Genomic DNA, 25541 nt, shown 5'->3' on the forward strand with positions numbered 1-25541 from the left:
GGCTTATCCAGCGCCCACAGCCACTAGTCAGTCCTTGGTCTTCTGGGTCACAATCAGGGCTTTATCTTTCTGTACTGCAGAGCTCAGCCTTAACGTCAAGTAATCATTAACCTTGTGTTTTCCTTATAGCATATGATTTTTGCATGGAAATTGCATTTCAGGTATTCAGACAAACAAACATGCACTCTTCCAGTCTCGGTCATTAATTCAAATAGCGCATAAAATCAAAAGCCAAACAAGAAGGCATTGTATGTCTTTGATGAAAGTTTGCCTGGAACTAATTATTCACCTGCTTGTTTCATCCAACGTAAATGTTTACATTTACAAATGTACACTGAAGATGTGTTGAAGTAGCATGTCAAAGTTAATGGGTGCAGTCCAGGATAGCATTAGACAAGCAGTTTCTACAAATAGGTTCATAGGTTGATACTAGGCTATCTGCCCTAGGGCATTTATAAGCCTAGCCAGAGTGTGTTTGGCTTTCATCACCCTTTTAGACTAGTTGACTGTGCCTCTGTATAGTAGGTCACAGAAGGTAGCCCTTTTAAGGTTAGTTTGCTGTACCTCTGTCAAGCAGGGACACAGAAGAGATCCCAGGGGTAAACTTACGATCTCCCATCCACTCATCAAGATTTCTCTTGAAGAGGGTCAGTGAGGGGCTCTGCCTAACATGGATTGGGATTTTGTTCCAGAGTGAGGGGAGCCTCTGGGATGTGAATCTGCCTCTCCAGCATGTCCTATTTATTTCTGTGCTGAGGTTCAAGTCCCTGGAGTGTGTAGCTCTAAGGGATTTGGATTTCCTGAGGTGAAGCATGTCCATTAATTCTGGGTTGGACATGGCTTTATATGTCAGACACAGATCGCCTCTCAGTAGGCGGTATGCAACTGAGTAGAGCTGGAGTTTCTTTAGCCAAACTGCATAGGGCATCTGTTTGAGCCCCTTGATCCTCTTGGTGAGATACTTTTGGGGTCTTTCCAGTTGCTGAAGGTGTCAGGTAAGGAACATCCCAAATAGGGCATTGTACTCAATTATGGGCCTGATAAGTGATGAGTAGAGGGGCACAATGACCTCTCTTGATCTAGATGTGAACCCTTTCATGATAAGGTGGGCTATATAGAAGGTCTTTCTAACCACTTTGGCAACGTGATTGTCAAAGGAGAGATTGCTATCTACTTGGGTCCCCAAGTCCCTAATTACTTCTTCCGTACTTAATGGAGTACCACCTATGTTGTAATTTGTGGGAACTTTGTTTTTCCCAAAGGGGATGACTATGCACTTTTTGGCATTTAGCTTTAGGCCATGGCTCTGGCACCAGTTATCCGTCTCTGTGAGACCCTTTTGGGGGATGCTTGTGTCAGCTGGAGAGTCGATTACAGCACCCAGTTTGCAGTCATCTGCGAACGTGATCAGTCATAGTCCACCTGTGTTAGCCTGTACCTCGGAGAAATATATACTAAACAAGAGAGGTCCCAGGACTGAGCCTTGTGGGACACCACTTGTAACTGGTTTAGAGTCTGACATGGCACCTGCTGTTCTGACCATGTGGGTTCTATCCCTGAGCCAGTTTGCAACCCATCTTGTGACATAGGGGTTGATATTTATGCTGGTGAGCTTATTTATGATGCCAGTGTGGGGTATTGTGTCGAAGGCTTTTGCAAGGTCTAGGTAGACTGTGTGGACTACCTTCCCTTCATCTATGGCTTTGGTAACTGTTTCAAAGAAGTTGACCAGGTTCAAGAGGCAAGATCTGCCCTTAACGAAGCTGAATTGGGTAGGATCCAGTGTCTGGAGGTCCCCAATGTCTTTGTTTATGATTTCCATAATGATGCGCTCCATAGCTTTGCAGACCAGGCTAGTCAGGTTTATAGGGCGATAGTTTCCAGGGTCTGTTGTGGCACCACCTTTGTGGAGTGGGACCACTGTTGCTGTATGCCATTCCTTGGGTCCATATCCTGTAGTAAGGCTGAGATTGAACAGTGACTTTATATGAGGGTTTAGTTCTTCTTGGAGCTCATGTAAGATGCAGCCCGGGACACTGTATGGTCCCATTGATGCTGTGTTTTTTGCTTTGGAGAGGGCAGCTCTCACCTGTGCATCTGTGATCTCAGGAAGGCCACACTCTGTTGGGATAGACATTTGCTCTTTTTGGGGGGGAAGGGGGAGAGAAGTTTGCACTGAACCTTTCTGCCAGGATGTTGGCAATGTCTGTGGGTTCAGTGTATTTTTTGTCATTTTGCACTAACTCAGAGCATATCTGAGAGTTGCCTCCCAGGTTTCTGACATAACTAAAGAAGGCCTTGGGATTATCTTTAGCGTCTTGTGCAATTTTTCTTTCGAAGCTGGCCTTAGATGATTTTATGAGGGATCGTAGTTTCTTGCTAGTACTGATCAGTGACGCCTTCCATTTTTGGGATTTTGCTCTGTCATGTAGTAGCTTTCTCCTTCTGTTGTATAGCTTATTTATGCCCGGGGTCCACCAGACAGGTCTCCTGCCTTTGGAGGAGTGAGTCTTGGTTTTATTTGGGATAGCATGCTCCATGCATTCCTGTAGGTGTCCATAGAATGCTTTTGTAAAGGATTCTGCATTCTGCCCTGTCACCCCTGGGCTTTCGGATATTGGCAAAGGCTCTTGCTACCCCCATAGTGCCTTTTTTAGGCAAGGCTCAAAAGACAAACCCACCTCCATAGGTATCACAAGGGATAAGAAACTAAGAGTAATGCTACTCAACGCCAGAAGTCTAAACCTCAAGATGCATGCACTCGAAACTCTCCTTAGCATGGAGAACATCGATATCTGTGCAGTAACAGAAACCTGGTTCAAGGTTCCCGAGTGCACCCCAGCACTACCAGATTATACCTCATACCATGGTTTTCGGCCCCAAAACTTGGACCGAACCAGAAAAGGAGGGGGAGTATCAATATTCGTCAAAGATACCCACACCTCCAGGTTTGTGGCACAGCATGAAGCATCAGAGACTATCCATGTGCAACTAACAGTGGGTAAAACTGCCTTCCAGTTTATAGCCTGCTACAGACCCCCCTTCCAAACCCAGGAACCCCACTTGGCCTTCCTGAGAACACTGGAAAATATGAAGGTCTCTCCAAACACCATTATATTGGGTGACTTCAACTACCCAAACATAGACTGGGAGCATTACTCTAGCTCCAACACCCTAGCTCAAAGGTTCCTAGAATTTATAAACTCAAATGCTATGGAACAACTTGTTACCACTCCCACAAGAGGGGAAAACATGCTGGACCTGATCATCACCAACATGGGGACTCTATGCTCCAGACCAGAAGTGTATCCCTCACTGGTAAGATCAGACCATAAACTAATCTCACTGGATATTCACATCCCGACTCCACCCCTTGCCCAGAAAACCACAGTGAAAAACTTCTCTAAAGCAAATTTCACACTCCTCAAAACCGAGGTCGAATCCTTCAAAGCCCCCGGGCCTGTGGAAAATACGGCCCAGACCGCAGAATCCTTTATAAACTCATTCTATGAACACCTTCAGGAATGCATGGATCATGCAATCCCAAATAAAACCAAGACCCAATCCTCCAAAGGCAGACGTCCTGTTTGGTGGAGCCCAGCCATAAGCAAACTATACAATAGAAGGAGGAAGCTACTTCATGATAGAGCAAAATCCCAAAAAGGGAAGGCATCTCTGATCAGTGTTAGCAAACAAACTACGGGCACTCATAAAATCGTCTAAGGCCAGATTTGAGAGAAAAATTGCACAGGACACTAAGGATAATCACAAGGCTTTCTTTAGTTATGTTAGGAACCTGGGTGGGAATTCCTAGATATGCTCAGAATTAGTCCAAAATGACAAAAAATACACCAAACCCACAGACATTGCCAACATCCTAGCTGACAGGTTCAGCACAAACTCCCCCCCCCCCACCAAAAGGGCAAATATCTATCCCAGCAGAGTGCTACCCCCCCTGACATCTCAGATGCTTAGGTAAGAGCAAAAAACACAGCATCAATGGGACCAGACAGTGACCCGGGCTGCATCCTACATGAACTGCAAGAAGAGCTAAACCCAAACATAAAACTACTGTTCAATCTAAGCCTTACCACAGGATATGTACCCAAAGAGTGGCGTACAGCAACAGTGGTCCCTCTCCACAAAGGTGGTGCCTCAACGGATCCTGGAAACTATCTCCCCATAAGCCTGACTAGCTTGGTCTGCAAAGCTATGGAAAGTATCATCATGGACCTCATAAAAAAACATATTGGGGACCTACAGACACTGGGTCCTACCCAGTTCAGCTTTGTTAAGGGCAGATCCTGCCTCTTAAACCTGGTTGATTTCTTTGAAACAGTCACCAAGGCCATTGACGAGGGGAAGGTGGTCCACACAGCCTACCTGGACCTCGCAAAAGCCTTCGATACAATACCCCACTCGGGCATTATAGATAAGCTCACTAGCTTAAATATAAGCCCCTATGTCACTAGATGGGTTGTAAACTGGCTCAAGGACAAGAACCCACATGGTTAGAATTGCTGGAGCCATGTCAGACTCCAAACCAGTTACAAGTGGCATCCCACAAGGCTCAGTCCTGGGACCTCTCCTGTTCGGTATATATTTCTCGGAGGTACAGGCAAACACGGAAGGACTGTGGCTGACCAAGTTCGCAGATGACTGCAAACTGGGCGCTATAATCGACTCTCCAGCCAACACAAGCATCCTCCAAAAGGGCCTAATAGAAACAGACAACTGGTGCCAGAGCCATGGCCTCGAGCTAAATGCCAAAAAGTGTATAGTCATCCCCTTTGGCAAAAACAAAGTGCCCACAAATTACCACATAGGTGGTAATCCATTAAGTACGGAAGACGTAATTAGGGACCTGGGGACCCAAGTTGATAGCAATCTCTCATTTGACAACCACGTGGCCAAAGTGGTTAGAAAAACATTTTATATAGCCCCCCTAATCATGAAGGTATTCACATCCCGATCAGGGGAGGTCATTGTGCCTCTTTACTCATCCCTCATCAGGCCCATAATTGAGTACAATGCCCCTTTTGGGATGTACCTTACCAGACACCTGCAGCAACTGGAAAGACTCCAAAAGTACCTCACCAAGAGGATCAAAGGGCTCAAACAAATGCCATATGCTGCCTGGTTAAAGAAACTCCAGCTCTACTCAGTGGCATACCGCCTGCTCAGAGGCGATCAGTGCCTGACGTGTATAAAGCCATGTCCAACCCGGAATTAATGGACATGCTGCACCTCAGAAAATCCAAATCCCATTGAGCTACGCACTCAAGAGACATGAACCTCAGCACTAAAATAAATAGGACATGCTGGAGGGACAGATTCATAACCCAGAGGCTCCCTTCACTCTGGAATAAAATCCCAGTCCAGGTTAGGCAGAGTCCCTCATTGACTCTCTTCAAGAGGAATCTTGATGAGTGGATGGGGGATCATAGGTTTACCCCGGGTATCACTTCTGTGTCACTGTTAGACAGAGGCACAGTATACTAACCTCAAAAAAGGGCATAGCAAAATTAATTTAAAATGGGTGGCGAAAGCCAAACACACTCTGGCTAGGTTTATAAATGCCCTAGGGCAGATAGCCTAGTATTGATCTATGAACCTATGGCCTAACTCTAGTGAATGGGGTGCACATGAGAAAAAGTCTTGTGTTCTCTTCATGGAGTTTTCGCCCAGCTGGTGAGTATATCCTGCACCATGTACAGTCTTGTTATTTTAATGCAGCTTTAAAGCACAGATCTAGTTAAATATTTACCTGAAAAACAGAGAACAGTATGGTCGGTCAGTGGTAGAAAGATTTCTGCCTCACACGTCCAGGATCCAGCATATAATACTGACTTTTAGTCACTTTCTGCATGGAGAAGACCTGTTTTACCCATTGCTGTGTGTGGTTTATCTAGGTACTTTAGTTTCTTTACACCTTCCAGAAATATGCTAGTTAATAGGATACACTAAATAGTCCATATATATTGCATTTATATACCCTTGTCCTTGTGGACTGGGCATACCTTTCAACTGTCCAGATTTTCGCCTCCCAGTTTTGGTCTGTTCCTCATAACATTTGTGGTTTTCTGGATTTTTTGGCAAAACAGTGAGGACTGAATTCACTAAATAATGACAGGTATTTGAGATTCAGACTTCATATCCTTCAGAAAAATGCATGCTTAAACAAATCTTGTTGATGTTCATCGTGCATACAGCTGCAGTCATAACAGATGGGCTCTCCTGCCATCAGGCGGGTCCTCGGTCGGCCAAATTCCAAAGTCTAGGTCCAGCGTCGGTTGTTGTCACTTCTTCCCTGACGTCAGTGCGACAGGGGTATAAAAGAACCAGCCGACGCCATTTTCTTCAGTCTTTCTTGCCGCGCGGTGCCCGAAGCAGAAGCAGTTCGCAAGTGCCGGTCGGCCAGCTCCTTAAATTACGAAAATTTTGCAAACAAAGTCTTCTTGAAAGCTAAGTACCCCATTGGGGAAACTTTTCTTGCCTCAGACCGATGTCAGACAAAGTTAATAATTGTATTTCATGTGGGAAGCAAATACCGCATAAGGATTTTCATTCCCTCTGTATTCCTTGCTTAGGCCAAAACCACGACGTCTCGGTCTGTCATTTTTTGTGCTACATTCAATAAACGCACCATTAAGCGTCGGGCGGAGTTCGCCCAGCATTATTTTGGCAAAAAATGTAACTATATTATGTCATCGGATACTCAGACTCCGTTTTGTCTAAAAAACGCAAAGCTAAGGACCGACACACGAGGTCCGCGGCCTCTACAGACACCATGCCAAAGCCGACTACAGGTGGTCCGGTTCTCAGCGAGGCGCCTACGTAGCCCCTGACTACTGACAACACTTCATTGGCGGTGTCTTTTGTGCCCGAGGTCGCAGGCTCCTCGGCCCACACCCCGACTACAGATACCGAAGACACTCTTGGTGGTGAATCTCAAAATGTAGACAGGTCTGCCTCCTCTCAAGGTGTCTTCAGACCTTCATCTTCTTTTTCCATCAAGGCTTTCACTAAGTCTAAAGCAGCCATGCATTCTAAGAGACAAGCTACACAGGGCCCATCTCCAGGCCCCATGCCTAAAAAACAGATGCTTAAAATGGCTGAGGATTTAATTACTCTTATCAGGGGTTCTCAACCCTCCCCGGACAAAAGGCCCAGAGTGGAGGAAGAATCCCCCTCCTCTGACCAGGCCTCCATTATATCAGAGCACTCTGATGAACAGGAACATTCTTACTCCCCTTTTGAAGATTCTGATGCAGAGGAGTCCATTCCCTCTGTCTCCCCCCCAGAGGATTACTCATTTGGGGAAACCTTGCATACCTTAAGGGAACACTTCCACTGGGAAGGCCAAGAGTACTCAGATTCCAAGAAAAGGCTTAGGGATTTTTTCTTGCTACCTCAGCACAGGCCTCTGGCTATACCTCCTGTCTTAGACATACTAGATGATGTGTACTCGGAGGCCTGCCTTAACCCGGATTCTTTACCTCCAGCCCCAGTCAAGCCTGACAGGTACTACCGGGTTCCTGACTCACATCAATTTTTATACAAAAGCCATGCGGCTGACCCAGAAACTCTCTCACAGGGCCCCAAGGGAATTAAGGCCTCCACTGCTAAAAATCCATTACCTTCCGAGAGGGATTCCAGATCCTTAGAAAGGTGGGGAAAAAAGGTATATACCACGGCCACCTTAACCATGAGGGCATTAAACTGCCAGTTCCATATGCTAAAGTACTAACAGTTTCTGTTAGCACAATTGAGAAGTAAAATGTCACAACCTGAACCAGACTTGGAGTTGCAGGATTTGATGCATAGTGCAGAACAAGTGGGTAAACATACCTTGCAATGCGGTTTTGATGCTCTAGAGGCCTCATGTAGAGCTGCTGTTACAGGATCAGTGATACGCAGACATGCCTGGCTCAAGGAACAAACCTTACCAGATCATGTCAAAGCTAAATTACTAGATGCCCCTCTTCATAAGGATGTATTATTTGGTGTTAATGCTGAGGAGGTATTAAAGAAAATGGAGGAAAAGGCTAAATCAATGCAAACAGTGAAAGATTTTCTACAGGTACAACCTCCACGTTTCAGTAGAAATTGGCCTTCCAAAAATTGGTCCTTTCCAGCCACGGACAGACCCCAAAGAGGTAGATACAGGCACCCGAGGGGCAGAGGGCAATCTCAAGGATCGTTTAGAGGCAGACAATGGCAAGCTTCTACACAAAGAGGTGGTGAGGATAGTTCACAGCCATTCAGAAAGCAAGCCCAATGACTTTCCCCTTTGCATGCCAAGCAAGGCTCAAATGGCAGCACCCTTAGGCGGAAAACTGGCATTATTTTCAAAAAACTGGCATATTGTCACAAAAGACAAATGGATCCTGGACATTATAAACAGAGGCTACCGATTCCATTTTCACACCCTTCCAAAACTGATAGGCATGCCAAACCTGCCACACAATCAAAGGGCAGAGGCACAAAGACAAATTTCAGCTCTCATGGACATGAAAGCTATTCAAGAGGTACCTGCTCACGAACAAGGTCAAGGTTTTTATTCCAGACTATTCCTGGTACCAAGGAAGGGAAAAGATTGGAGACCTATTTTGGACCTATCCATCCTAAACACATTTTTACTTGTACCAAAATTCAAGATGCTCACTTTACAGCAGCTTCTTCCCATGCTGGGCAAGGAGTCTTGGCTGGTAACATTGGACCTCAAGGAGGCATACCTGCATGTCCCAATCAGACAAAATTGCAGAAGATACCTCAGATTTCTTGCAGGTTCAACCCATTATCAATTCTCTGCATTGCCCTTTGGCTTATCTACTGCGCCCAGAGTATTCACGAAATGCCTGGCATCAGTAATTTCCTACTGCAGACTTCAAGGGATACAAATATACCCCTATTTGGACGACTGCCTGATCCAAGCAGACAGCAAGCACATACTTCTGAAACATCTGGCTTATGTAATAATGTTGTTGAATTCTGTGGGATACACGGTCAACAAAAAGAAATCAAGGCTAATACCCTCTCGGAAAATAATTTTCCTGGGTGCCAACTTGGACACAAACACCCAGATGGCCTACCTCACGCCAGAGAAGCAGGGGCAACTAACTCAATACTTCAGAACACTAGCAAATTTCACCAGGCTGACTGCAAGGAAAATCCTGCAGGCTCTGGGATTCATGGCATCTTGCATCCTACTGATCCCATGAGGAAACTTCAATGGTACCTGAAAAACCTATGGTCTCAACACAGCCACAGTTTGGAAACAATAATACCACTAATTCCATGTCTTCAAAAGGAATTTCTGTGGTGGGCTCAAGCATGCCAAACAAACACAGGTCTCCCATTCAGCAAGCCTCAAGCAAATCAAGTCATCACAACAGACGCCTCGGACTATGCCTGGGTGGCGCACATGACAGATCGGTGCATTCAGGGCAAATGGTCCCAAAAAGAAAAGCACCTTCACATCAACCAAAAGGAAATGCTAGCAGTAATAAATGCTATTATAGCTTTCAAAGACCTACTGCATCCAGGTCAACTATTGATAAGGACAGACAACACCACAGTAATGTGGTACATAAACAAACAGGGAGGAACCCATTCATATCCCCTATGCAGGCTCGCCATGTCACTTTGGAACATGGCTCTGGACTTACAAATCGAACTTCAAGCACAGTACTTGCCAGGCAAGGAAAATACGCTGGCAGACAACCTAAGCAGAAATATGACAGATCTACATGAATGGAAGTTGCATCCTCAAGTTTTTACAGAGATAATTCAAGCATGGGGAAGGCCAGACATAGATCTCTTTGCCTCCCACAAAAATCACCAATTGACAAAATTCTGCTCAAGGATTTTTCATCCAAAGGCCTGGAGAGTGGACGCTCTCTCTCTTTCAGTTGGACAACAATGACAGTTTATGCCTTCCCACCTCTTCCTCTGCTGCCCAAGGTTCTATTAAAAACCAGAGCAGACAGACCAAAGATGATTCTCATTGCTCTAGACTGGCCAAGACAACACTAGTACCCACTCCTGAGGAGCCTGACGCATTCCCCATCATGGACCCTGCCTCTAATGCCTCTTCTTCTGACTCAGCACAGCTTCAAAACTCTTCACAGTCAGCTGAAAACACTCAGTCTGGCCGCATGGAAGATTCCTTAACATCACAACAGACCCTACTCTCCAAGGAGGTGCAGGATGTCATCTTGGAGGCCAGAAGGCCATCTACTAGAAAAGCTTACTCCGCAAAATGGAAACTGTTTTGTGCCTGGAATGAGAAAAAGGGCCAGAATCCTGGAAAACTGAATTTACCTCACATACTACAGTATCTAGCTGAGCTGCTAAGCAGTGGACTTTCATTCTCCTCCATCAAAATTCATGCCTCAGCCATTTCTGCAGAATACAACACTGATCCACCTTTATTCTCTCATCCCCTCTTAAGACAGTTCCTCAGAGGGGCTAAGAATATGAAACCCCACAAGGAAACAACCAATACCTGCTTGGGATCTCAATTTCATTCTAGAAAAGCTGACCTTGCCTCCTTTTGAGCCAGCTGCCTCAACAGATTTGCAATATTTGTCCTGGAAAACCGCTTTCCTTCTGGCTATTACCTCAGCTCATAGGGTATCGGAACTACAAGCCCTCATGGCTGTGCAGCCTTTCATCATCTTTCATCAGGACAGAGTTTCCTTATGAACCAACCCCTCCTTTATGCCAAAAGTGGTATCCAGGATAGCTTTGAATTAGGCTATACACTTACCTACCTTTTATCCTAATCCTCAAAACAAAGGGGAGAGATTACTACATTCCTTGGACATCCACAGACAACTGCATTATTATTTGGACAGAACAAAGCCTTTCAGAAAATCAGAACAGCTCTTTGTGTCCTATGCTATAGGAGCTCAAGGGAAGCCAATTTCCAAACAGACAATCTCAAAATGGATAGCCCACTGCATACGCTTTTGTTACTCTTTTCATGGCAAAACTGTACCTGCAGGCATCAGATCTCACTCCACAAGGGCCACAGCTACCTCTGCAGCTTTCCTCAGAGGAGTTCCTACCAAAGATATTTTGGAAGCAGCCACTTGGAGTTCTGTGCATACCTTCTCCAAGTACTACCACCTACCATTATACTCCAAAACTAGAGCAGGCTTTGCCACTGCAGTCTTGCAGGGCATCCTGGCTCCTCCTAGTTCCACCTAGTGCCTACCACCCCTTACTTAGCTTTGGGATTCTATCCATCTGTTATGACTGCAGCTGTATGCACGATGAACATAGTACAGTTTTGTACCTACCATAAATGTAGATGTTCGAGTGCTAATACAGCTGCAGTCCAGGTTTCCCTCCCTCCTTCCCCTCTTGGGACAGGCCTATTGGCTAACACCTCCTCATACAACCTGATTGGGGTATTCATTTATGGTGTATTTGCTTGCACTACTGTATTTTGATTATATGGCATTGCTTTATTACACAAAATTTATGTATTGCCTTTCTTCTGGGAGCACCTGACATCTGGGGCAAGAAAAACTGAAGAAAATGGCGTCGGCTGGTTCTTTTATACCCCTCTCGCACTGACATCAGGGAAGAAGCGACGACAACCGACGCCAGACCTAGACTTTGGAATTCGGCTGACCGAGGACCTGCCTGATGGCAGGAGAACCCATCTGTTATGACTGCAGCTGTATTAGCACTCGAACATCTACATTTATGGTAGGTACAAAACTGTACTTTCTAGCAACTTTCTAAGTTTATAACAGCAGTATTCAGAATTTGTTCCTATTTTTGGGGCTTTGTCCCCCTATTATTTTTGGCTTTGTCCAGATTTGTTGTGTTAAGAGGTTGAGAGGTATGGGAATGGGTTATACTGAAAAAGGGATGATGGAGAGGTCTATATACAAAAAGCTTACTTAAAACTGAACCTCTCCCAAAGTAAGGTATATTGTGAAAAAAAACAGTTTGTCAGGACTGTTTAATATAAATAAAGTAAAATATAAATTCATTTAATACATTTTACAGTAGTTTATGATCATTGTGGGTGTCCTGAAGGATTTTGGAAAATAAAAGTATGGAAATTCATCAAACGTACTGTAGGTGCATAGTTGTAGCTGTAAGATATTTTGTCAGGAGAGGGGGGCATAGGTAATTAAAGAAATATCTTTGTGCCAGCTATGGGAAGGGACAGGCTGCTTTTTGGAAAGGACCTGTGGGAACAGCAGTCATTCCCATAAAAAAATGGAAGAAAAGGTAGGAAATCCTGAGGAGATTAGCTTTAGCAGTAATGGTGATATGAGAGGGACATGAACTGGAGAGAGGTGCACATCAAGTGAAGGCATTCTGGGGGGGGGGGGGGGACAAAAAGTGTACCAAAGAAGGGTGAGAAGACAGGATTTGTACCTCAAATTTGGCATTTGTTTGTATATCTAGGTAGGAAGATAACCTGGTATAAAATGGGATTGAACTGTTATGATAACAATGCGACATCATGAAATTTATAATGTTTGAAACACCTGGTGTATAAAAACAGTAAATACTGTGTGCATAGCTGTTTCAAGCTACTGCATTTCTGTAGTGAATGTATGATGAAAAGTGGACATGTGCTTGTGAAAGCAGTTGACAGTACACTGTAAAGAGCTTGTACAGCCACTAACAAGCAACATGTGTTCTGCAAAATGTAGGCCATGTTTTTCTGCCATGTGCATTTACTTGCATATAGTGGTATATGCTGACACTGCCAAGAGTGTTTTGTAATTTACTGTCATTAAAAAAAAATGTTAAATGGGTTGTGAAACTATATGTGGGCAGCATTTATATGGACATTAATGTCGAATATGTCTCGGCTTTGTTTCAGTCTCCAGACTCATCAGATGAAGTTAGAGCTCTGCTTGAACAGAAACATGCACTTGAGAAGAAAGTTTCTGATCTCCAGAAACAACTGGGTGAGCAAACAAAGGTAGGTACCAGAAAAATAGGAGAATTTTCATTTAGAACACACACAAATATATGTAATTAATTTTCTTTTTCAAATGAGATACCATAAATGTTATGTTTTATCTTAAACTGGGTATAAGAAAAAATGTATTAATAATAACTTACTCATTTGTTTCCGAAATGAATGTTCACTTTTCCGTGGCACTTAAATAAGCAGCAAATAATCACAGGGTTTGGGTTACTGCTGGATTTATCTATGCTTGGCTCTTTGGCTGCCAGGGTGCAGACAGATTGTAACCTAGCCTGAATTATTGCTGTGATGTATTAATTTCAATTTATTTTACTCTGTTTAGTGTTTTTGTTTCTTTTGTTAATTTAACCATTTTAGGAGAAAATGGCATGACTGAATAGCCAACCTTTTTCTGGCCACTTTGGGTATACATAGGTTAATTCTTTGCCCTGACTTGGCTTTCACCCATTTTTACATGGAAACAGAACCTCCTTAGGGGTGAATTGCCTTACCCAACCCACTTACTCTGCCAGTTTTGATAAAAACGATAAAAGTTAAACAAAAATAACACGGGGACTGCAATAATTGCTCATTGCAGGCACTTATTGACTTATTTATGGCAGTATTTCAGATTAACACGTAGCACAGCCTAATAAACAGAAAACAGTGATGTAAAAAAACTGCTACTTCAGTATGGAATCATGAAACTAGACTAAGCAAGTAGGACACCGCCACCCCCACAGAATATATTACTGTAATAGTTTGCCAGCAACCCCATTACTGTAGGCCTCCTGAGCCATATCTTGGCCTTCAGTTTTACTCCAGTAGCATGCATGCCAGTTCTTGGTCATAACTGGCATGAGGCAGAGTTTTGCTGGTATTACTAAAATAATATAATTATCTTGAAAAAGTGTAAAAGCAGCAAGTTGTAAATAAATAAATGTGTGTGCATGAGCGTGCTTGATCATCTGTGGCATAGACTGTTTCAACAGTATGAAGTGATCACCCATTAACATGGAATGATGGGGGGGGGGTTACATTTTTCTCCCATATTTGACATTTGTTTACTACTAAAGTACAGCAGGGCATGGGACCCATGTTCAGTGGAGGTACGAGGAGAGAAGCTCAAATCGTAAGAAATGCATAACCAAAATATTAGTAATAACAAGTACATTAATATTGGAGAACATAGTGACAGACGGATATGCAATAAGAATGGTGAGTCACATGTTCTGATTTATAGAGTTTTGATTATAATTTAAAGTGACAGAGCTCAAAGTATGGAAGGAGAAAAATTTGGATGGAGATATCAAGTTAATAGTTTAGGTACCATAATTTAATAAATGGTATTAATGATAAGAAGGGATGATATAGGGTGATGTGAAAGGTAAGCTGGTTAATTGACTAGTGACAGAGTAAAATGGGATGGTGGGAACCAAAAGAAAAAGAGATATCAACCGGGAGTGGTGCAGATGTTCTTCGTGTTTCACTGTTGCAGTCATCACATGTTGGTTATCCCTGCTGTGGTAGCCCTTGGCCAGCCTGAATACCTGAGTCATTGCTTTTCTGCATTGGCTGCTGTCACTTGTTGACTGACGTCAGGACATCAGTGCTATAAAGCAAGGCAGCCGATGCCATTACATCAGTCTTTCTTGCCGTGGAGACTGTAGCAGAAGCAGTTCGCAAGTGTGCTGGTCAGTTGCTACCAGAGTTTGAATTACAGCTGAAAATGTCTAAAGCTAAGTACCCCGTTGGGGATCCTTTTTTCTTGCACTAACCGATGTCCGAAAAAGTTAACAATTGTCTCGCCTGTGGAAAGTAGATCCCACACCAAGACTTCCATTCATACTGCGTCACTTGTTTAGGCCCAGACCACGATGTTCCCCGTTGTCAGTTCTGTGCCCTCTTTAACGTGAGAAAAATTCATCGTAGAGTTCTTATTGTAGACAGGTATTTTTGTCTTCCATCTTTGCATTCCGAAATGGTGTCCATCAGCCAACAATCCATAGACATTCCGAAAAAATGTAGAGATAAAGATAGAGACAGACCACACAAGGCTAAGCCTTCCGACGACTCTACCGCTAAGCAGGTCATCAGTTCTCCGGAATTCAGTGAGGCGCTTTCTCAGCCCCTGATGCCCTATACAATATCTACAAAGGCCTCTACCGAGACCCTTTCAGAGTCCAGTATGCCGCAGAAATCTTCTTAGTCTTCCAAGCCTTTGGTTGTCTCTGCCTCAGTTGGGTCCGGACCTGCGACGCAGGCACCAGCTTCCGAGGAGGCCTTTCGCACAACCGAATCTAGACAAAAAAAGACGTCTTCTCATCTGACTACTGTTTCTCTTAGACTGATGTATACTCTTAAGCCTAGAAGCCAAGCAACTCCTTGAAAATCTACCTTGAGCCACCATCTTACCCCTGCTCCACCACCCCAAGGCCAAATGCTTAAAATGGGGGAGGATCTGATCTCCCTTATCAGGGGCAGTCAGGCCACAACTTCTAAAAGGAAAATACACCCTTCTCCTGAAATACTGACAGAACAGGATTCTGAGGAATCTGATTTTTCAGATTATGAAGAGGAACAACAACCTCTGACTGCTTTTGAGGATTCAGATGCCAAGGAATCCATTCCTTCTGCCTCCCCACAAGAAGACTTGTCCTTTAGGGAAACGCTTCACACCCTCAGGGAACATTTCCACTGGGAATCTCAGGAATTCCCTTAGTCTAAGAAAAAGACTAAGAGAGTTTCTAGACCTGCTCCAGCACAGACCCTTGGCCATCCCCCGTCTTAGAGGTGGTGGATGATATTTTCCATGAATCCAGCTTACTCCTGATGCCCTCCCACCTGCTCACAGTAAACCTGACAGGTATTAGAGTACCAGTTTCTCACAAATACCTGTACAGAAATCCTGCTGCAGACCCGGAGGTCATTACACAGGGACCTAAAGGAGCTAAAACTAGCTCTGCTAAGAATTGTATTCCCTCTGACAAGGATTCCAGAGCTGTGGACAGATGGGGTAAAAAAGTATACACCTCTGCAACCTTAGCTATCAGAGCACTTATAGGTTCATAGGTTAGTACTAAGCTAACTGCCCTTGTGAGCCATTTTAAGCTTAGCCAATTATCCCTTGTGAGACTCAAACCCTGCACCTTGTGTTTGTAAGGCAAACACCTCAGCCAAACTCAGCTGTCAGTTCCATATGTTAAAATATCAACGCACTTTGGAAATATTAAAGCAAAAGATTTCTACCTTTACTGATTGTGTCAATTTGAAACAGTTAGCAGATTTACTGCACTCTACTTGTCAAGTGGCCAAACACTATTTATTACACTGTGGATATGACTCCTTAGAAGCCTCAAGCAGGACAGCAGTGTCATGATCTGTCATAAGGAGACGTGCATGGTTAAAGGAATAACCTCTCCCTGATCATGTCAAGTCTAAATTAATTGATGCAGTCTTGGATAAGGACCGCTTGTTCTGAGTAAAAGCAGAGGAGGTGCTTAAAAAGATGGAAGACAAAGCAAAAATCTATGCAAACAGTAAAATATTTCTTTCAGGTACAATCTCCTAAGTTCAGCAGAAATTTTCTGTCTAAGCACTGGACCTTTCCTGCACCTAGCAGACGGGGGCAAAGTAAGTCCTGCAGGGACAGACCATCCAGGCCCCTATCCCAGGGACAGCAAAGAACCAAACAGTGGACCACTTCTACCCCAAAGGCAGGGAGTTCTAAGCCATCCCTCTATGGCAAAAACTCTCAATGACTCCCTCTTCCCCCTCTGCCCTCCTTTCACTCACCAAAAGCTAGGAGGAAGGCTTTCCCTCTGCAAAGAAAATTGGCTTTCTGTTACAAAGGACCAATGGGTCTTAAAGATAATTTTTCAGGGATACAAATTCTCTTTCAGTGAACTCCCAATTCCAAGAGGATACCCAGACTTGCCTCCAAATCAGTGGGCAGAGTCATTGAAACAAGTCCAAACAGTAGAACCTGTCGTTCCCAGAAAAGAGGGCACTTGGCTCCCCATCCTGGATCTATCCATTCTGAACACATCCCTGGTAGTCCCCAAATTCAGAATGCTAACTTTGCAGCAGCTGCTGTCTATGCTGACAAAAAATGCCTGGATGGTCTTCATGTTTCACTGTTGCAGTCATCACATTTGGGTTATCTGCTTGCAGTAGCCCGCATTTGGCCTGATTAACAAAGTCTTGGGTCCTGCGTCAGTTGCTGTCCCTTCTTGCATGACTTCAGGTCATCAGGGGTATAAAACATGCTGCCAATGCCATTACATCAGTCTTTTTTGCCGTGCGGTGCCTGAAGCAGAAGCAGTTCGCAAGTGCCGGTCGGCCGACTCCTGAAATTTTCGTTTTCGAGTTTCAGAACCGAAGTCTTCAACTAAAAGCTAAGTACCCCATTGGGGAAACATTTCCTTGCTCTAAACAGATGTTAGTAAAAGTAAATAATTACATTACTTGTGGAAAGCAAATACCTCATAAAGATTTTCATTCATACTGTATTCCTTGCCTAGGCCCTGACCACGATGTACCTCGCTGTCGGTTTTGTGCCTTATTTAAACCACAAACTATCCATCATCGGTATATTTACACTTCTAAATATTTTGGTGCTTGGTTCAATTATCCCGACATGTCTTTGGTAAGCCATCCGACTACCGACATTCCGAAAAAAACACAAAGATAGAGACAGGCCGCCGAGGTCCAAAGCTACCGACGATGCTTCTCCTAGGCCAGTCGCCAGTTCGCCGGTACTCAGGCGCTTTTGCAGCCCCTGATACCCGCTACTTCAGATTTGCAGGCCTCTACTGAGACTCATTCGTTGTATGCCGCGAGATGCTTCAACTGTGGAAACTGCGGATGTCTCTACCTTGGATGGGTCCGGAGCCGCTGTGCAGGCACCGGCTTCTGGGGGTGTATTCAGGCCTACTGACTTGCATATTAACCCGGCGCCATCTTCTTCAAGGCCTAAAACTTGAACCATGCCTAGAAAACTGATGCCCAGACTGCATGACCAGGCCTGTATGCCTAAAAAAACAAATAAGAATGAAGACCTTATTACTTTAATCAGGGGAAGCCAACCTTCCCCCTCTAAGAGACCTAGGACTGAGTTTGCTTATGATACTTCTGACCAGGATTCTGAATTTTCTGTTTCCTCTGATGACCAGGATTTATCCTTATCTGCCTATAAAGATTCTGATGCTGAGGACTCTATTCCCTCTGCATCCCTCCCGGAGGATTTTTCTTTTGTTGAAATCTTGCATACCCTCAGGGAGCATTTTCATTGGGAAAGTCAGGATTTCTCTGATTCTAAAAAGAGACTTAGGGATTTCTTACTCCTTCCCCAGCACAGGCCTTTAGCCATACCTCCTGTACTAGACATTGTTGATGATGCCTTTTCGGAATCTAGCTTGGCCCCTGATTCTTTACCTCCTGCTACCAGAAAACCTGATAGATATTACAGGGTCCCTGACTCTCATAAGTTCCTTTTTAAAAATCCTACTGCGGATCCTGAGACCATTTCACAGGGGCCCAAGGGCATTAAAGCTACTACTGCCAAAAATCTTACTCCCTCTGATAGAGACTCCAAGGTGCTGGATAGATGGGGTAAGAAGGTATACACTTCTGCAACTTTGGCCATTAGGGCCTTAAACTGCCAGTTTCATATGTTAAAGTATCAGCAGCATATTATTGGATTACTTAAACAGAAAATTATGTTGATTCCTGATTGTGCTGAAAATAAGGCTTTACAGGATTTACTGCATTCTGCTGAACAAGCTGGAAAACATACTTTGCAATGTGGTTTTGATTCACTAGCAGCATCTTGCAGGGCTGCTGTAACTGGGTCTGTACTTAGAAGGTATGCTTGGCTTAAGGAGCAATCATGTTAAAGCAAAATTACTGGATGATCCCTTAAACCAGGACCACCTGTTTGGCAACAAGTCAGAAGACGTTCTTAAAAAGATGGAGGAAAAAGCTAAATCTATGCAAACTGTTAAAGATTTTTTTACAAGTACAACCTCCAACGTTTAGTAGGCATTGGCCTTCCAAGAATTGGTCCTTTCCTGCTTCTTCCAGACCTTCAGTCCAAACCCAGATCCAGCAGAGCTCCCAGGCTTCAGTCCCGGGGTACGCACAGGGCTAAGCAGTGGGGGACCTCCACTTCCAAATCTGGGGGTAGTAAAACACCCCCTGTGTTAAACTGTCTCAATTACTTCGTTTTAAAACTGCCAAGCACTTCTCAACTGACTGCCCCTTTGGGGGGAAAGATTGCACTTCATGCAGAGAACTGAGAACTCATTACCCAGGACAAATGGGTTTTAAATAGTGTCCCAGGGATACAGCTTTCACTTCCACGACTTACCAACACCAAGTGGGTGGCCAGATCTACCCCCCAAATCAGTGGTCAGAGGCCCAAAAGCAAGTACTTTCTCTCTTAAGCATGGGGGCTATTCAATTGGTACCAGAAGAGGAAAAGGAACAATGTTTCTACTCGAGACTTTTCCTGGTACCCAGAAAAGACAATTCATGGCGTCCTATCCTGGACCTGTCTATTCTAAACACCTTCTTGGTGATTCCAAAATTCAAAATGCCGACTCTTCACCAGTTGCTCCCTATGCTAGGCAAAGATGCCTGGTTGGCAACACTAGATTTAAAGGAAGCATACCTGCACATCCCAATCAGGGAATCTTGCAGAAGATACCTACGCTTCAAAGCAGGCTACACACACTGTCAGTTCTCTGCTTTGCCCTTTGGCTTATCTACTGCGCCCAGGGTATTCACAAAGTGCCTAGCTCCAGTCATTGCATTTTGCAGGCAAAGAAATATTCAAATATACCCATACCTGGACGATTGTCTAATTCAGGCAGAAAGCCAGGAAATACTTTTGAATCATCTGGCATTTGTGCAAAGGGTGCTAACTTGTCTGGGGTACACCATAAACAAAAATAAAGCACATCTGGTACCCTGCCAATAAATGATATTCCTAGGAGCAAGCTTGAATAAAACATCCCAGATGAATTTCCCTACACCAGAGAAACAAATTCATTTGACAACCGACTTCAAACAAGTGGCAGCAAAAACCCTGCTATCTGCAAGGCAAATTCTACAAGCCTTGGGGTTCATGGCCTCCTGCATTCTTCTAATTCCATATGCAAGACTGCATATGAGGAAACTACAATGGTATCTAAAAAGCCTATGGTGTCAACATTCTCAGGATCTAGAAGCAGTGATTCCTATCATACCTTGCGTATGCCTAGAGTTCCTTTGGTGGGCAGAGGCCTGCCACCACAATAAGGGATTACCATTCACACTACCCCCTGCCGCCCATACCCTAACAGACTCATCAGACTATGCATGGGGGGGGCTCACCTGGCAGGGAAGTGTATTCTGGGCAAATGGAACCCAAGTCAAATGCACCTGCATATCAATCAAAAAGAAATGTTAGCTGTACAGAATGCTCTGACAGCCTTCAAAGGACCACATTCTTCCAGGACAATTAATGGTAAAGATGGACAACACAACTGTTATGTAGTACATAAAGAAGCAGGGGGGTACACATTCTTACCCCTTCTGCAGACTAGCCATGGCATTATGGAACACAGCCCTGAGCTACCAAGTGCATCTACAAGCTCATTTCCTGCCAGGAAAACTAAATACACTAGCAGACGAAGTAAGTTGAAACCTCATTGACCCACACGAGTGGAAACTGGAACCAAGGATTTTCAACATGTTGACAAGCAAATGGGGGAGCCCAGATATAGACGTGTTTGCCTCCCCCCAGAACTATCAATTGGAAAAATTTTGACAAGGACACCCCACAAACAAGCTTGGAAAGTGGATACTGTGTCCTTCAGCTGGAAAAACCTATCAGTTTATGCCTTTCCTCCTCTGCCTCTGCTCTCCAAAGTACTACTAAAGATCAAACAAGACAAACCAAGGATGATTTTGATTGCACCAGACTGGCCATGCCAACTCTGGTACCCCCTCTTGCGCTGTGTGTCACTGTTGGCCCCATGGTGCCCTGCCTCAGACTCCTACCCTATTGTCTCAGCAGGAGAACCAGATTCTGCACCCCCCCAGGTTCAAACATTGAACCTAGCAGCCTGGCTAATTACCTAATCTCTCCTTTACCATCCCTCAGTAAACCAGTGATGGATATCATTTTAGAGGCAAGGAGGCCTAGTACTAGAAAATATTATGCTGAAAAATGGAAGAGATACTGTGCCTGGAACCGGCCTAGTACTAGAAAATATTATGCTGAAAAATGGAAGAGATACTGTGCCTGGAACCAATCTCAAGGGATGAGAACAGCAGTGCCCAATTTACCTCAGATTTTACCATACTTAACTGAGATGCTTCACAAGGGCCTGTCCTTCTCCTCCATCAAAATTCACGCCTCAGCCATTTCAGCTCATTATAACACAGAACCTCCCCTCTTCTCTCATCAAATGCTCAAGCAGTTCCTCAGAGGGGCCAAAAACTTACGACCACCCAGGAGAGCTCCAACTCCAGCCAGGGACCTTAATTTTGTATTGGAGAAACTCAATCTTCTCCCTTTCGAGCCAGCTGCTACTGCAGACTTAAAATTCCTATCTTGGAAAACAGCTTTCCTTTTAGCAGTTACTTCAGCAAGAAGGGTATCTGAATTACAGGCCCTTATGGCAGTGGAGCCTTTCATCATCTTTCATTTGGACAGGGTGCCCCTCAGGACCAATCATGCCCAAGGTGGTATCCAGTGTGGCCCTTAATCAGTCTATTCATTTGCCAACCTTTTTTCCTAATCCACAGAACAAAGGGGAATAGATACTGCGCTCATTGGATGTGCACAGACAACTTAGATTCTACTTGGACAGGACTAAACCTCAAAGGAAATCTGAACAACTGCTGGTGGCCTTTGCTGCAGGGGCAGAGGGGAATGCTATTTCAAAGCAAACCATTTCCAAATGGATAGGCCATTATATTCAGTTCTGCTACAAACACCATGGAAAACCTATCCCACAGGGGATCAGACCACACTCAACCATGGCTACATCTACCTCTATAGCCTTTCTCAGAGGTGTTCCTAGAGTTCTGTACATGTTTTCACCAAGCATTACCATCTGCCAGTTTTCTCTAAATCCAGAGCTGGCTTTGCCATTGCAGTCTTGCAGGGCCTTATAGCTGGCCCTAATGCTATCTAAATTCCTCCTCCCATCCTTAGCTTTGGGAATCTACCCAAATGTGATGACTGCAACAGTGAAACATGAAGAACATAGTACAGTTGTGTGCACTTACCATAAATGTAGATGTTCGAGTGTATTCACTGTTGCAGTCCTGGTTACCCTCCCTCCAGCCTCCTTACCTTTTTTGGCTATACCTCTACTCTCCTTTACTATGATGAAAAGCTTTTTGGTGTATTTGCTTTTTTGTTGGAGGTATAACCTTGTATATTTATAGATTTTATGGCTTCCCATTAGGGGGGAACCTGACCTCTGGGGCAAGAAAAACTGATGTAATGGTGTCGGCTGCATGTTTTATGCCCCTGATGTTATGGAAGAAGGGACAGCAACTAAAGCAGGACCCAAGACTTTGCCAACTGAGGGCTACTGCAAGCAGATAACCCAAATGTGATGACTGCAACAGTGAATACACTCGGAACATCTACATTTATCGTAAGCGTACACAACTGTATTTTAGTGACCTTAGACCTAAAAGATGCCTACCTCCACATCCCCATAAGGGAGTCCTGCAGGAAATTCCTGCACTTCAGAACAGGCTCACAACACTTTCAGCTCTCTGCACTGTCCTTTTGCTGCCAGGGTATTCACCAAATTCTTAGCCCCGGCCGTAGCATTTTGTAGACAGAGAAATATACAGATTTACCCTTATCTTGACAACTGCCTCATTGAGGCAGAGTGCAAAGAAAAGCTACTCCAGGACCTCCTCTGTGTCAAAATCCTCCCATCCTCCTTAGGGTTCACCATCAATGAGAAGAAATCAAAGCAAACACCCTCCAGGAAGATCATTTTCTTGGGAGCACTGCTGGACACAGCATCACAAATGGCCTTCCTATCCCCAGAAAAGTAGAGCTTCCTGCCTCTCTGCTTTACCTAGCTGGTTTCCAGAAGTCACCTCACTGTGAGGAAGCTCCTGCAAGCCTTGGGATACATGGCATCTTGCATCCTCATAATTCCTGTGGCCAGGCTCCACATGAGAAAACTTTAGTGATATCTAAAGAACCTTTGGTGTTAGCACTGTCAGCCTTTAAAGACCTCTCTCCCTCTGACCCCCTGTATAAGGACCAAGTTTCTCTGTTGGGCAGGGGCCTGTGCAATGAACAAAGTTCTTCCCTTCATCCTCAGCCCAACCAGGCAGACCATCACCACCAGCGCCTCAGACATTGCTTGGGGCGCTCACCTAGCAGGCAGGTGCATCCAAGGTCTTTGGGATGCCCAGCATCTTTTCTTACACATCAACTACAATGAAATGATGGTAGTACAAAAGGCTCTGACATCCTTCAAACCCCACCTCAGGCCAGGGGTTCTCCTTATCAAAACAGACAACACCACAGTAATGTGGTACATCAACAAACAAGGAAGGACCCAATCTTACCCTCTGTGCAGGCTAGCCATGAACCTCTGGGTAACGGCCTCCTCCTTGGGATTACACCTAATAGCCCAATACCTACCAGGGATCAACAGCACCCTGACAGACCATGTAACCAAAAACATATTGGACCCCCACGAATGGCAGCTGCACAGAAAAATCTCTTTGCATGTCACTCAGGAATGTGGAACTCCTGAGGTGGATCTCTTTGCTTTGCACCTCAACCACCAGCTGAAAAAATCCTGTACCAGGGAGTATCACCACCTAGTGTGGAAGGTGGATGCCTTGACCTTTCCCTGGAACTCCCTCTTTGTGTATGGTTTCCCTCCACTGCCTCTTTTTCCCAAGGTACTGATCAAGATAAGGGAGGAGAGACCAAAGGCCATCCTCATTGCTCCAGATTGGCCCAAACAGCATTGGTACCCCTTACTGCACAGCCTCCCAGGTAGCTCCCCCTGACCTCAGACCACTTGACTTGGGTGGAGGGGGGAAATGCGGCACCCAGACTTGCAGACTGTCTGTCACCTTGGCTAATACTCTAAAGGCAAACAGGGGGCCCCTGTTAAGCAAACAGGTCCTGGACATTTTCACAGAGGCCAGAAGACCCAGCACCAAAAATATTATGTAGGGAAATGGAAAGGATTCTGCTCCTGGAGCCAGTTCAGAGTGGGCAGTACCTCACAACCTTCCATCCCTCTTATCCTGGACTACCTAATGGAGTTGCTCAATAGTGGCCTCTCCTACTATTCTATGAAAATCCATGCCTCAGCCATTTCAGCTCATTTTGATACAGATCAGCCCCTTGTTCTCACATCCTTTGATTAAACAATTCCTCAGAGGGGCTTCTAATATCAGACCTCCCAGAAGGCCACCCATGTCAGCCTGGAACCTGAATTACATTTTGGAAATACTAACCTTACCACCCTTCGAACCTGCTGCTTCACAAGAACTGAGATACCTCTCCTAGAAGACTGCTTTCCTACTAGCTGTCACCTCAGCTAGAAGGGTTTCAGAACTTCAGAAACTGATGGCCATTGAGCCCTTCATCATTTTCCATGCCGACAGGGTCTCTCTGAGGACTAAACCCTCCTTTTATGCCCAAGGTGGTTATCTAATGTGACCCTCAACCAGGCCATACATTTTACCCACCTTCTTTTCTAACCCTCAAAACAGAGGGGGCAAGATTCTGCACACACTAGATGTGCACAGCTCAGATACTACCTGGACCATACTAAACCCTTCAGGAAAACAGACCAACTTCTGGCCAGTTTTGCCCCAGGGGCAGAGGGGAAGCCCATTTCCAAGCAAACCATTTCCAAATGGATATCACACTGTATCCATTTCTGCTACACATTACATGGGAAACCACCTCCCAAGTCTATTCTTACCCATTCTTCTAGGGCAGCCTCCACTTCCACAGCATTCCTCAGAGGAGTTCCCAGCAGGGACATCTTGGAAGCTGCCACCTGGACTTCTGTCCATACCTTTACAAAGCATTACCACCTACCTCTTTTCTCTAAGGATAGGGCAGGGTTTGCCTCTGCAGGGCATGCTGACCCAGGCCTGGGTCTCTTACTAATCCTACCACCCCTCTCCTCAGCTTTGAAGAATCCTCCCACAGGTGATGACTGCAGCAGTGAAACACAAAGAACATTGTACAGTTGTGTACACTTACCACAAATGTAGATTTTTGAGTGTATTCACTGTTGCAGTCCTGGTTTTCCTCTCTCCTTCCCCCTTATATCCTCTTTCCTTGGGGAGACATAAGCTTCTTATGGTGGCTTTTTGCCACCAGGACCACCATATCTCCTGGGGCTTCTGACTGGTTAGGGCAAGAAAAACTGATAAAATGGCATCAGCTGCCTTGCTTTATAGCACTGACATTCTGACATCAGTCAACAAGCAACAGCAGCTGATGCAGAAAAAACATTGACTCTGTTATTTGGGCTGGCCGAAGGCTACCACAGCAGTGATAAACCACAGGTGATGACTGCAA

At 44.8% G+C, this 25541-nt stretch overlaps 1 protein-coding gene across 1 annotated transcript in view; it reads left to right on the forward strand.

Moving 5' to 3' along the window:
- The window catches only part of CGNL1 (cingulin like 1), a 1082391-nt gene that overhangs the window by 107418 nt on the left and 949432 nt on the right, over positions 1 to 25541 (forward strand). Inside the window, exon 4 of the mRNA XM_044078976.1 lies at positions 12863 to 12964. Coding sequence (XP_043934911.1) covers positions 12863 to 12964 — 102 coding nt within the window. The remainder of the gene's footprint in view (positions 1 to 12862; positions 12965 to 25541) is intronic.

Source organism: Protopterus annectens, chromosome 7.part1, assembly GCF_019279795.1.
Source record: "Protopterus annectens isolate FY-2018-M chromosome 7.part1, PAN1.0, whole genome shotgun sequence".
NCBI classification, from domain to species: domain Eukaryota; kingdom Metazoa; phylum Chordata; order Ceratodontiformes; family Protopteridae; genus Protopterus; species Protopterus annectens.